The sequence below is a fragment of the Nicotiana tomentosiformis genome, chromosome 3, assembly GCF_000390325.3.
Source record: "Nicotiana tomentosiformis chromosome 3, ASM39032v3, whole genome shotgun sequence".
NCBI classification, from domain to species: Eukaryota; Viridiplantae; Streptophyta; class Magnoliopsida; order Solanales; family Solanaceae; genus Nicotiana; species Nicotiana tomentosiformis.
The window spans coordinates 141,244,424-141,258,214 of NC_090814.1; the positions used below are offsets into that span (position 1 = coordinate 141,244,424).

At 35.5% G+C, this 13,791-nt stretch overlaps 2 protein-coding genes across 3 annotated transcripts; both read left to right on the top strand.

The window, feature by feature from the left end:
- Window positions 1-3,343: 3,343 nt before the first annotated feature.
- On the top strand, window positions 3,344-5,182 carry LOC138908588 (secreted RxLR effector protein 161-like). Its single transcript, XM_070199265.1, has 3 exons — window positions 3,344-3,791; window positions 4,402-4,507; window positions 5,167-5,182. Exons 1-3 carry the CDS (start codon window positions 3,344-3,346, stop codon window positions 5,180-5,182), a joined length of 570 nt encoding a protein of 189 aa, XP_070055366.1.
- Window positions 4,953-12,730, top strand: LOC104091457 (uncharacterized). Of its 2 annotated transcripts, XM_009596792.4 has the most exons (9): window positions 4,956-5,280; window positions 6,755-6,928; window positions 7,034-7,436; window positions 9,096-9,376; window positions 9,970-10,038; window positions 10,140-10,196; window positions 11,105-11,157; window positions 11,263-11,338; window positions 11,492-12,730. In XM_009596792.4, exons 1-9 carry the CDS (start codon window positions 5,240-5,242, stop codon window positions 12,432-12,434), a joined length of 2,097 nt encoding a protein of 698 aa, XP_009595087.1. In that variant the 5' UTR covers window positions 4,956-5,239; the 3' UTR covers window positions 12,435-12,730. The 2 variants fall into 2 exon arrangements, with proteins under 2 accessions (XP_070053836.1, XP_009595087.1); XM_070197735.1 differs by lacking the exon at window positions 11,105-11,157 and having other exon boundaries at window positions 4,953-5,280; window positions 9,256-9,376.
- The last annotated feature ends 1,061 nt before the right edge of the window (window positions 12,731-13,791 follow it).

A 13,791-nucleotide genomic window follows, 5' to 3' on the forward strand; every position in this document is an offset into this window, starting at 1 on the left:
GACAGTTTACAAGCAGCTCAAGAAAAACCTCGCAGATGCTTCATTTATTCTATAAATAGAGAAGTTTTCAGTTCATTATGTACATCAGTTTGAAGTTGAATAATATATCAATCTCTCTCTATACTTGTCTTAAGTCTATTTACTTTATAGTCTTTATTTTATAACACGTTATCAGCACGAGACTCTGACATCTCGAGCAAATACTCCAAGGTACGAAGTTTCTTTTTCTAAATATATGTTTATCATGCATGTTTATCACGTCTTTTTAGCCAACTAATGATGCAGATGTCATTTTACTTGGATGCGGTCTCGCAAAATTGGAAAGAAAAATTGATTTTACTTAAGCTATTATATGGTCGCGAGACTACACCAGTAGTTTATGTGGCAAACGGTCGGGGACTATATATACTTATACAATTGCTATTTTTGTACTTATTTTCCTCCTTGATCGTTTAGTGAAGTATTGAAAGGTGAATAACAATGTTAGATCCATCTAAACTCCAACAGATTTTATGAGAAATATATAATTACCAACAATGGTAATATTTCCTAAGTCTCGTTATGACTTAACTTCATGGTTCACTTGAACTCCAGTAGAGTGCGGCCACCAGAAACGGCTATGTTTCATATATCTCATTGTAACTAAATTTTGTTAACCACCAGAAGTGTTATATGCCTATGACCATCAGAAGTGATAATTTACGCTTGCTATGGTTACAATGAAGATAAGTTAGAGAAAATTCTCTATATTATATGCATACCTCGATTTGCTTCTAAAGTAGCAAATATCTTAAAAGAGGTTCGAAGCATCACAATTTGATGTGATTATGCACGTTCAGATAATTATGTTCTATCTCCTAAAAGAAGAGAACTTTTGATAATATTAATCAATTTCCTGAAGTGAATATGACAATATTAAATGTGAACGCGTTCTTGATGTAAATATATTATGATTCGCCTCCAAAAGAGGTAATACTATCGAGAGAATATATTCTCAATATTTCATATTTTAAATTTCTCCTGAAGTAGTAAATAATTAAAATTTTCTTCTAAAGCAGGAAAATATTATGTAGTGGTAAAAATATTAAAATTCTTAATTTTCGTCATTTATAAATTTAGAATTGTATTTATATTGTTCATTTGATTATGATTTTCTCTCATGACACCAGAAGTGTCTGAGCAATATTTGGTAGTACAAAATTTATCAAAAGCTCATGAAGAGCTAACCGTTTGTCTAGAAGACGCACGACACTAGTAATGTCCGATAAATATTAGATTGTGGATAATAAATGAAGGCTCTTTAAGAGCTTATATACAAATAGTCATTCATATTATATGATAATGATCAAAACATATATTGTAGTAAACTTGAAGTTTACTAATACAAATGACCATCATAATGAGACTACAAATGACTAGAAGATTGAAAATCTTCATGTTTCCATAATCATAGGGGGTAAAATAATATGTATGTGAGAAGTTACCCACCTTATTCTTCAATTTGTACTACATCATGTATCAAAGTAAATCAGAAGTTTACTAATGCAAAAGCAGTTACAGTAAATCAGAAGTTTTATTGCGGCAAAAATAGCTACAGTAAAACAGAAATTTGCTGGTACAAAAGTAGCCACAGTAAATCAGAAGTTTACTAATGCAAAAGTTTATGTCATAGTAAAACAGAAGTTTACTAAAAGATAGCACGTGCCATGATAAACTATAAGTTTTCATTTGCCATCTGGTTTAAATATGATGAGCTAATTGAGAATTATGATAAACATAAATTGAAGAACTAGAAGATTCTTCAAAAATTCTCTTGTGCTGCTTGTTCTCGTAATAAATTGATTATACCAACTAAAGTTGGGACTAAGACCCCTAAATTTTGGAATATATAAAAGGTGAATGTGGGCATATTCACCTATTATATGAACCACTTATAGATGCATATATGAGATGGTTACATGTGTGTTTATTGTCAACCTACACTTTGGCATTTGAAATTGCTTTTCTCAATTAAAAGCATAATTTCCAGAATATTTAATCAAGACAATTCATCTTGATAATGCTGGTATATTCAAGTTGGTTTAGCATTGAATGTCTTCTGTTAATGGCTAAATTATTTCTTATGAGAACAAAGCTTCCTGTGTTGGTCTAAGATTTTCTAAATTGCATACAGCAGCACTTGTATGCATCAGACCAACAATATATAATAAGTCCTTCCCTCACAATTGGTTTAGGATCCGAAACCAAATATTTTACTATCTAATAACTTTTGATATGTGGTATATGATTAATTTCTCTACCACATTGCACAAAGATAGGTTTCCCAAAGAAGATGGGGATATATGTTAGTTTTTCTAACATTTGGGGGATGGAATAAACAACTGAAAAATATGTTATATGAATCAAATTATCATTAATATGATCCTCACTTAGAAGATAATTCAAGTCAAATGCCAGAAGCATTTGTTGATCCAAAATAAAATATCATATTTCAGCCGCAAATGTTCATATTAAAATTAAAGTCCCTGAAAGATAGAGTTTACTGTAAGCATGAAGCGTGGTAGACCAATCGGTTCCAAATGTAACAATCCTTGAAAAGGATAGGAGCAAATGATCATAATAAGGAGGAAATAAGCTCTAGAAGAGCCCACGACGTAATATTTCATAAAACTCCAGAAGAAGTTCAGGTATCTGAAAATAAAGAAAGTGATGAGATCTCAACAAGTTATGTCGCTTGCGAACCGATACAAAATTATCGTCGACGATATATTTGATACAATATGGTGCACAATATTGTAAAAGATTGTGAGGATCGGACCTGTAGTCCAGACACATGAAGATATCATGTCATTTAAGTGCAAGTTGTAACCTATATGACTCATTTGATTAAATCTATATGAAGATCCTGAAGGATTTAAAATGTTTGAAGCATATAATTCAAAGTCTCGATAAATGCACTCGATCAAATTACAAAGATCTCTGTATGGTTTAAAATCAATCTAGGCGCATGTAATATAATCGCCTCAGTGAATATTTGCTGGAAGAAGGTTACATAAATGATGTTATTTGTCCATGTATTTTTATAAAGAAAATGACATCAGAATTTGTTATACTTGCTGTTTATGTTGATGACATAAATCTTGTTGGAACTCCAGAAGAGCTCCAAAAGGCAATTGAATATCTTAAGAAAGAATTTGAGATGAAAGATCTTGGAAAAATAATTTTTTTTCTTGGTCAGCAAATGAAATATTTAGCAGACGAGATCTTTATCCATCAATTTGCCTATACATAAAGGGTATTTAAATGCTTTTACATGGACAAAGCACACCCATTAAGTACACCAATGGGTGTTCGATCACTTGAAGTGAATAAGGATCCGTTCCGACCTCCAAAAGAGGATGATGAACTCTTTGGTCCTGAAATACCCTATCTCAGTGCAATTGGTGCACTTATGTATCTTGCTAATGCTACAAGGCCTCACATATCATTTTCTGTTAATTTACTAGCAAGATATAGCTCTTCTCCTATATGGGGATATTGGAATGAGATTAAGCATATTTTGCGATATTTAAAAGAAACTCTTGACATGAGTTTGTTTTATGCTAACAAAGATAGTGCAAATATTGTTGGTTATGCAGATGCATGTTATTTATCTGATTCCCATAAATCTCGATCTCAAACCGGGTACGTGTTTATATGTGGAGTTAATGTCATATCATTGTGCCCCACAAAGCAATCTATTGTTTCCACCTTTTCAAATCATGCTGAGATAATAGCTATTCATGAAGCAAGTAGGGAATGCGTATGGTTGAGATCAGTGATTCATTTTATTCAAGAAAAATGTGATTTGGAATGTGATAAAAGATCCACAATTTTATACGAAGACAATGCTGCATGCATAACCCAATTAAAGGGAGGATTTATAAAAGGAGATAGAACGAAGCACATTTGACCAAAATTATTCTACACACATGATCTTCAGAAAAATGGTGACATCGATGTGCAACAAATCCGTTCAGATGACAATCCAGCAGATTTGTTCACTAAATCTTTGCCAACTTCAACTTTTGAGAAGATGGTATACAAAATTGAAATGCGAAGACTCAAATATTTGAAATAAGGTTTTCATTAGGGGGAGTGAAATACACGTTGTACTCTTTTTCCCTTACTAAAGTTTTTCCCATGAAGTTTTTCTTGTAAGGTTTTTAATGAGGCAGCTAGAAATACATATTACGAAATATGTGTACTCTTTTTCCTTCACTAGAATTTTCCAACTAGGTTTTTCCTAGTAAGGTTTTAACGAGACAATATCTTTTAATGAACATCCAAGGGAGAGTGTTATGAAAATAATTATATTGTGGATGTCCATTTATTACTCCGTTATAGATAATCTTCCTGAAGAAGATTATCCATTTGGTACTCCATTGAAGTTTATCTACAAGCAGCTGATGCAGGCAGGTTGTAAGCAACTCAATGCGATGATTTGCAGCAACTTCTTATTAAACAGGTAGGTTGCAAGCAGCTCATGTAGCCTGCAGGCAGTTTACAAGCAGCTCAAGAAAAACCTCGCAGATGCTTTCTTTCTTCTATAAATAGAGGAGTTTTCAGTTCATTATGTACATAAGTTTGAAGTTGAATAATATATCAATCTCTATATACTTGTCTTCAGTTTATTTACTTTATAATCTTTATTTTATAACAGTAGTTACTAAACTCAACTTTAAAGAAGACACCTCAAATTAGTTTTCCCTTTTTCTTAAAAGAATATTTTGTTAATATATTATTATTAAATAACTTAAATACTATATTATACTACTTACTTATTAAGGTAGGGCACTCGTCATTCCGAACTAACTCAGGGGCTGCATTTGCAATATGAGGAAATATTTGCAACTTGTTACCTATTTGCATATCACGAATGGATATAAACACATACGGGGAGTCGGTGACACGTCACTCGGGAGGAACTTCGAAAGCGACAGAGATTATTATATCCAACCATAGAATGCCGCGTTGCAAAGGGGACCATAACTTCCGTGGACGGCAAGAATAGGCGGTGTTGTAGCTACGGAATCCCAATTTATCGGACTTGGACCCCTTCTCTCTCTCTCCAGAGCATTTTGGGAAATAGTTTTACAGTTATTTCGATTGATTACTTTTTTCCAGGAGTTATATCGATTGAATCGGTATCGATTCTTTGTTGTAATTACCAAATCTAATCCAAATATAATCGCAACCGATGCAACGGCTCGTTGACCATACCCTCGCTGTCACCAAAGAGTAAGTTTTCATTTCTCCTTCTTTATGTGTATAAATACACAGGCACCTGATACAGCTACATTGATGTACATCTACATGGATGCCTGTATGCGTATTCAGGCATATTCTCGTTCCAATTGGAATGAAATGGATGTTTGGGAGATATATGTGGTTGATCCCAACTGATATTGGATTAAGACGAATTTGATTGATTGATTATTCTACAGTGAAGTGGTGGTGTGTTGATTCTTCGCAATTAGTTTTAAAAAGAATGTGAATATTGTTTTGGAGCTTAAGAAAATAAAAAAATACAGCGATATATTGAGTTGTAGTACTTTGGTTTGAGATTTTGTGGTAGTATAAGGTTAAGATAAATGTGCAATTGAAAAATGAATGTTACTTTCACTTCTAATTTATTTTGGTATGATAGATGATATGAGTTGAGTGTAAAAAAAGAAATGAGGATTCATATAGCCGACCCCAACTTGTTTGTGATTGAGGCATAGCAGTAGTTGTTGTTGCGGTATAACATTGGGGCGGATTTGGGAGCACAATGTTGCAGATTGGAGACTATCCTTTATGTCTATATATCACGTTGATCTCAAGCTATTCCCAGAAACTCTGAATCTCGAAGAAGTGAACTTGACGTGGCTTGTATTTCTTTCAATACTATTAGCGCATATGAAAGTACTAGAATTAATCGAGAGAAAAAGGAAGAGCTAGGCGAGATATGATTCTTACCTCTACTCAAGAAGATCGTATTGGTGTATTCAAAGCAGATATCTGTATATCTCCTAAGTTGACACTTAAAAATGTTTCTAACAACATTCTAGGACTTGTATTTATGATCTGGAACTCTGTGATTGATTATTTTCTTGCTCCCTTAGCTGGAAGGAGAAAAAAGTTTCCTCTATATTTATTATTTGCCTGTAACTGCTTCGGCAATTAAGTGGCTTCTTCTAGAAGAGATCCAGGGGGAGGATGTCTATTTTAATGAACAACCCTCTAGCTGCTTGTATTTTGCTCTTGATGCCATTCAAGTAGCAGACTAATGGCAATATTGTAGCAAGAAGCGGGATCATGGAAGTCAAACCAATACAACAGTTGTTTCGTGGATAGATTCAGCTATGATCCCCCCTATCCTTCCAGTGGAATAAATGGGAAATTATTGCAAAATTCGTTTTTCATTGGTGATGATTGCCTTAAGGGCATTGGTTGAGTGCACTGCAACATAATAAGCTCAATATCTATAGATACCCTAATGCACTACCATTGCTTTACAAGTGAGAACAATTACTTTTGGCAGATAGATTTGAATGACCTCAGAAGTCATTAATCATAAAAGTAGCTCATATTCAGCAGTATTATGTCATTCATATATTGTAATTTTTATTCAGCTTGAAATCCTTAGGGTTACTCTCACTCTGTTTTCTTCAGCAAATTTGGTTATTGATGCAGTATTTAATGTTTCTGTTTTTTGTCAACATTTCTTCAGGTCAGTTAAGACAGTGACTTATGAGTCACTGAATAATGTTGTGAGATTGATTAATGGAGTGTCAGCATTATTATTGACGATATTGCCGGGGAAATCTACCATTCTTGAAGGCATACATGGTTGGGAGCTTCGTCCAACATTTCGTGGACCTCGGCTTCCACAGTGGATGGAGAAGTGAGTTTTTATCTTCTTTCCAATTTTACCCCTGTTTTGGCTTTTGAACTTAGCACTTTTTGAATAATGCGGCTGTATTAACATCTACCTTTTTGGTGATCACAGTGGTGCCTCTTCTTTTAACCAGTTCATTCATGAACTTTCTATTGATTCTGATACATCCTCGAGTGTAGATTATTCATCATCATCAGAAGATGAATATACTGATAGTAACATTTGTCCTCCATCTCCACTGTCACAAAGTTCTCGGGTATCTAGAGCTCGCAGTCTTTCAAGGCGGAGCAGGCACTGGATGCATTGGGTCAGATACATCATTTCATGGCTCCTATTCCCAATTAAATTTATGTTGGGCATACCTTTGTATCTCTATGCTTTGGGTACGGGCAGCAGAGTCTCTCGGACATCTGAGAGTTTCCAGTCTTCTCATGTACAAGCTAGGAAGAGGTTACAGACACTAAGGGATCACGTTGTCCAGCGTGCCACTGACAGAAGACGCGGTGTTGTTGAGGTTTGTTTGACATTTTCATACAACATTACTCTTCATCCATTAATTTCTTCTTTTTTATTGTGTGTGTGTGTGTGTGTTTTGGGGGGGGGGAGTAGGTTTGACAGCTCATTGGTTATCCATGTGATTCCTCATGTTATCATTGTCTGGCCAATATTTGAACGTGCCAATTTACCTTACACTTCTGCTATTCTCTGTAAGGAGAGGTGATTAGGTGAACCAAATTCACAGAAAGGGTAGCAAATTGAAAGATAGAAGGAAAAAGGAACAAAGAATACGAAGACTTATTAACTGTCCTCTCCAACCTACTCCCAGAAGTGTGCAAAAATATTCCAACATTCACAAGATGTAAGTGTGCTTAGCTGCTACCTTCACTTTCTTTCATCTACGATTTCCTAGACAAATTCTGAAGAGAGACTGTGAGGGAGGGAGATAATTCACCTCCCTTTTTTGGTATGCCTCGGATCCAACGCGACATATCTTTTTTTCCTGAAAAAAAATATTATCACAAAAGTAAAAGGAAAAAATACACGGAGGAAGAAATGTGATGGGCCGCAAAGAACATATCTAGATTGAAAATGGAAAGAGACAAAAATATGCTCTTGGTCCTTGATGGTAGGGGGGAGAGTTAGAGAAGTTTATCCATGATAAGTCTGGTTGCGATTGCGGAGGTGGTCGAAAAAGGCTCCTCTATTTAGGTAGCAGATCGAGAATGAGGTTAAAGAAAGAAGCCATGAAAGTGGGTGAAGAAAGGGTTGGTGATGAGCTTCGGTCTTGATCATTTTGTGTTTGGGGATTTGTATGGTGAATCTTTCGGTTTTAAGCAATCTACAAGAGGAAATCGGTGAGATGTTTGGTTTCTGGGTGAAAGACTGATGCTATACAAGAAGGGAAAGACAACTGTTGCAACTTTCAACCTTAAGTAATACAGGTTGTAAAAGAATCATGCTATTGTTGTGGTTGTTTCGTTAGACTATGGCTTGGCAAGCATTGCTTATAATTCAATAAAGGGAAGACTGCAGGTGTGGGCTACATTAAAAGCAATTTGAAGTTTCAAAATTTAGAAAATATAAGGTGAAAACAGAGTGAAACAAGAAGTATTTCGACTATAATTAGCTTTAACTTCTCCTATTTACCATTTTGATGTCACGGAAAATTGGACCTTAAAAGGGTGGGCCTTGGAGTGACAGAGAAGTGCTATGTGTTTCTACGGGCAACTAGGGTTTGAAACTTGCAGCCTCTCCATTAAGGAGGGAAGGCTGCCTACACTCGTCTTCTCCCGAACCTACTTTAGCGGGAGCCTTCTGACACTGGGGTCAACCTTAAAAAAGTTGGATTTGAGTAATTCGTTGGTTTTTATGTCAACCAGAAGAAACCAAACAGCTGAACTAACTCCAGAATTGGTTTTCCCACTAACAAATTAATACTCTCTGTTTATTCTTTTATTCAACACCCGTTCCTGTTTCTTCTTCGCTCGTCCTACCTGCCAAAACAATACCAAAAGTGAAGAATAATAGAAGGAGTTCGGGAGGAGAAAAGTGAAAATAAAAAATTGTCTTCTTAGAAACTACCTTGTCCTGTACAGTACATGCTATTTGTTTTTGTTTTCTACCCGATTATACTTCTTATGAATATGACTTGGTCTAATTTTGTTATATGTAGGATCTCCATTTAGCAATTGAGATCACCATTGAGGCTGTTTTTGAATTTGTTGACAAGGCAGCACACTGTCTTCTCTCACCAATAGGCACCTTGAAGAAAGTGGTGAAGTGGTTTTATTCTTATAACAGCGGTCACGAGGATGTTCCCTCTGTTGGTTCAGGTGTCTCTGTTCCTGTGGATACCCTCGCGGAGAGTGATCCTACTCCTAGAGAACGGAAGACAGGCTTTAATTCCCTCAATACAGATGCTCGGACATGTCAAGATGTCATTACAGAGCTTGGGTGAGGGTTTTTGCTTGCATTTCACCTCTTCTAAGATCTGGCCTACACAGTTTTGTCTTTTTCCTAAAACAAATCTTGCCGACACAGTTCAAGGGATCGGACATGTCCAATTCTTCTTAAAATATTTCTTAAGTTTGTCGTATTAATAAGAGGATATATTTGTAAAGTTTGGATCTAAAATATTTCACCAAAATCGTTAAAGGTCTGTAAAGTGCTGGGATAAGAGTTGCATCTTCTCTGTACTTCTATAGTGTTAGTGTCTGCTGTAACTAATTCAGTGAGCGTAGAGAATGCTTTTTCTCTTGAAATACTAACTTTTAAGTTATAATGACCTCTAAATTGATTGGACATACTGCTTTTTGGACAAGAATTATATTACAATTTTTTTTGAGATTACAACTGTAAACAGGAAAATGAAAATCATTGACTTCCCAGTTTTACTTTGGACCAGCCAGTGTTGTTTGCGTAGATATTGTCCTCTAGACTGTTGAAGCATGTTCTAAACCCTTCGTATTCATAACTAAGCAGTGCTTTGCTTTTCAAATAAAATTGGCATCCCAGTTATTCTCAGCATGCTACTCTTTCCTTTGTAGATACCCATATGAAGCTCTTCGTGTGGTTACTGATGATGGATATATTCTCCTTTTGGAGAGAATTCCAAGGTTTGCATTTCTGTTTGATCATCATCACTACTTTATATCAGAGCTTTAAGGTGGATGCCCATTTATAGATATTGCTTGATGTTTCAAACTTAATTTTGCAGACGTGATGCTCGGAAGGTTGTTTATCTACAACATGGGGTTTTTGATTCATCCATGGGGTGAGCCTAACTTCTCTTCTAACTCTTCAAAATCATTTTCCCTTTCTTATTTGTCATATTCAACTTGTTGCATACTTGGGATAACATTGATGTCTCATCATAAATTGCAAGTTTGTCCTTTGAGATCCGCTAGGCTTATAAGTAACTACTGCGTGATATTTTGGGTGAAATGACGGTCGATCAGATCAGATAGAAGGACTTGGGAAGTACCAAATTATTGGTTCTACGCCAGTTGACTGTCTAAGCAACACTTGAACAACTATGGATTTTTTTCTTTTTTCCCCTTCACAGGTTTCTAAGTAGATCAAACTATGATATGCGTATGTGCTAATTAGTTCACTAGGGAGTTGGGATAAAGGGCTAGGATTATGGAATGTTGAGCAGGGAGTTCAGTATTTTGCTTTTCTAATTTTACATATTCATAATGTCAAAATATCAGAGTGATCCTGAAAGCAGGATTAGGATAATTTGCTACTGTAGCTGAACTACCTTCTGGGCGAAGCCAAGTATTTTCAAGTAACTCTTTTGCCTGGAGAGGGTCTATTTTCTATATGGGCTTTGATGAAGGTGTAGAACTGGTATAGGCTATCAATTTATATCGTCCGAGGATGAGATCGACTATATCTGGCACTTTGATCTTGTGGATTGTGTGCATTATATCTCGTCCCCCGCCAAATCATACAAATTGAGGAGGCATCTATTTGTCGATATCATTTGATCTATGTTGCATTGAGACGTAGTAGTCCTTCATTTTTTAGTTCTTATTTTTTCCTTCCTTTCTTAATACTGTGAAGATCAGTCCTAACTTTCAATTGCATCCTTAAGATTTAAGGCGATGATCAGTTCTAACTGTCAATTGCATCGTTGTTCATTCTATTTAATCTCTCACTTGGTGATTTGACTTATAGTTGGGTATCGAACGGAGTTGTTGGTTCCCCAGCATTTGCAGCCTATGATCAAGGTTTGTCCTTTGTGCTTTTGTGTCAACTAATTTATTGGTGTGCATATACTATAAACTCTCGTGAGATAATCATGTAGTATTCAAGCTTGTCTTTCTTGATTACAGGGTATGATGTTTTCCTAGGAAATTTCCGTGGATTGGTCTCAAGAGAGCATGTTGACAAGAACATATCCTCACGCCAGTAAGTGTATTACTTCATGCAGCTCCCATCATGTCTAAAATGTCGTTAGACTTCTTTTTGAAGAGAAAAAAAGTTTCTTCATATTTTGTGTGTTTGGTGATTGTTGATTTGCTATCAAGTTACTTTAGTTCCTAAATGTGGATGTTCATGCAGGTACTGGAAGTACTCCATAAATGAGCATGGGACACATGATATACCTGCAATGATAGAGAAGATCCACAAAACAAAAGTTACTGAATTGAAAAATAGCCAAAAAGCTGTGGAGGAAGAGAGCGACAATGATCAGCCTTACAAACTTTGTGCAATTTGCCATAGTTTGGGAGGAGCTGCTATTCTAATGTACGTCCTAACGCGTCAAATTGAGGAAAAGCCCCATAGACTTTCAAGATTAATCTTACTATCACCTGCTGGCTTTCATCATGATTCCAATCCTGTATTCACAATGATGGAATACTTATTCCTACAATTGTCTCCTCTACTTGCCCCCTTTGTGTCAGCTTTCTATATACCCACTCGTTTTTTCCGCATGCTGCTTAACAAGTTGGCCCGAGATTTCCACAACTTACCAGCAGTTGGAGGCCTTGTGCAAACTCTCATAAGCTATGGGGTTGGTGGAGACAGTTCAAATTGGGTTGGAGTCTTAGGGTTGCCACACTACAATATGAATGATATGCCAGCTGTTTCATTCCGTGTGGCTCTTCATTTGGCACAGATCAAGCACACTCGGAAGTTTATAATGTTTGACTATGGGAGTGCAGCTGCAAACATGGAAGCTTATGGTTCCCCTAAGCCTTTAGATTTGGGGGAGTACTATTCCTTTATTGATATTCCTGTTGATCTTGTTGCTGGGCGGAAGGACAAGGTCATCAGGCCATCCATGGTAAGGAAACATTATAAGCTGATGAAGGATGCTGGTGTGGAGGTGTCATATAATGAGTTTGAGTATGCTCATTTGGATTTTACATTTTCTCATCATGAAGAACTATTGGCCTATGTTATGTCTCGATTATTGTTAGTAGGTGCTTCTATGAAGCAGCAACCTGGGCAAAGATTGTTAAAGCTGAGGAGAAAGGAGGGGGAAGCCAGCAGCAATTAAAGTGTACACACTGCTAGAGCCTGACACCTTTGATGTTTTGGATGCTCCAAGTTATTTGGTGTTCCATGTAATACATGTATGTTACATATACAGAAAATATAGAGAATACGGGGTCATGAAAGTGTACCAGTGAGAACGTTGGCTCCTTTGTACATTCCCGCATATTTTTCCAAGGGGATAGAATTGTGTTGGATGGTGTAGTGTAAGAGATTTAGGTGTGGTTTTGTGAATATTGCTGTATGTATGTTGTAAGATTGTAACATGTTGAAGCTTCAATGAAACAGTCGTTTACCTCTTTTTCCCTCTTTCTTCACCCCTTCCCAGATATTTCGTTCAGTATTCTCCTTCGAATTGCCTGATGTTGGTACTTTTAGACTCAGATTACTAGCCTGTTTGGCCAAGTTTTATTATGAGAAGTATTTTTTCTCAAAAGTATTTAATTTAAAAAGCACTTTCCAGCAATATTTAGTGTTTGACAAAACTTTTTAAAAGTACTTCTAAATATATTTTTCAAAAAAAATCTTTTTAAAAAAGTGCTTTTATGGAGAAACTATTTTTTCTATCAGGGTTTGGCCTTTGACACTTTTTATTAGCCAGATAAATGAGACTAGTTCTATCTATACTTAAATCTCTGTTTACCTAAACTTTATAAAATGACAACTACACGAGAAAGCACCAAAAGCATAATAGATGAGACGCGCAATCAAGAAGTAATCCGCTTCTAAAGAAATAAATACATGACATATTGATTCATAAGATTTATTTTTTTTATTTTTTTTGGTTAATGGAAGTTTGAATGTTGGGAAAAGATACTTTGATCTAACTCTTCTTTTTAACCGTTTTTTTTTGGGGTAAGGCGTAGCATGTTATATAGTATTTGCTCTAGTCCACTTTAATTTATTTTTTGGTTATTCACACATATTAAAGAATTCATCTTCTAGCATATAAAATTGATTATATTAACCTTACTTTGATCATTATTAAAAATATAATAAATACTCCAAGACTCTTTACTCTAAGTGTAACTTTGAAGAAGAAAAAAAAGTTAACTCCTGGATATCTGAAAAAATTAAATATTATGAATCATAAAAAAAAAGTCAAAAAATAAATTAAAGTGGACCAGAGAGAGTATTAAATAGTATCATACCATAAAGATTCTATGATATATAATACCCAATTTATTGACACATTTAAGAGAAACATAGAAGGGAACTACAAAATATAATATGTGAACAATAGACTTTTGCATCTTTCGGGCCTTCCCTGAATCCCGCGCATATCGAAAGCTTAATCTGCCAGTTCGCTTTGGTCCCTATAGGACGGAACTCAAATGTTCCAAAGAAAAACTTGGCAAATA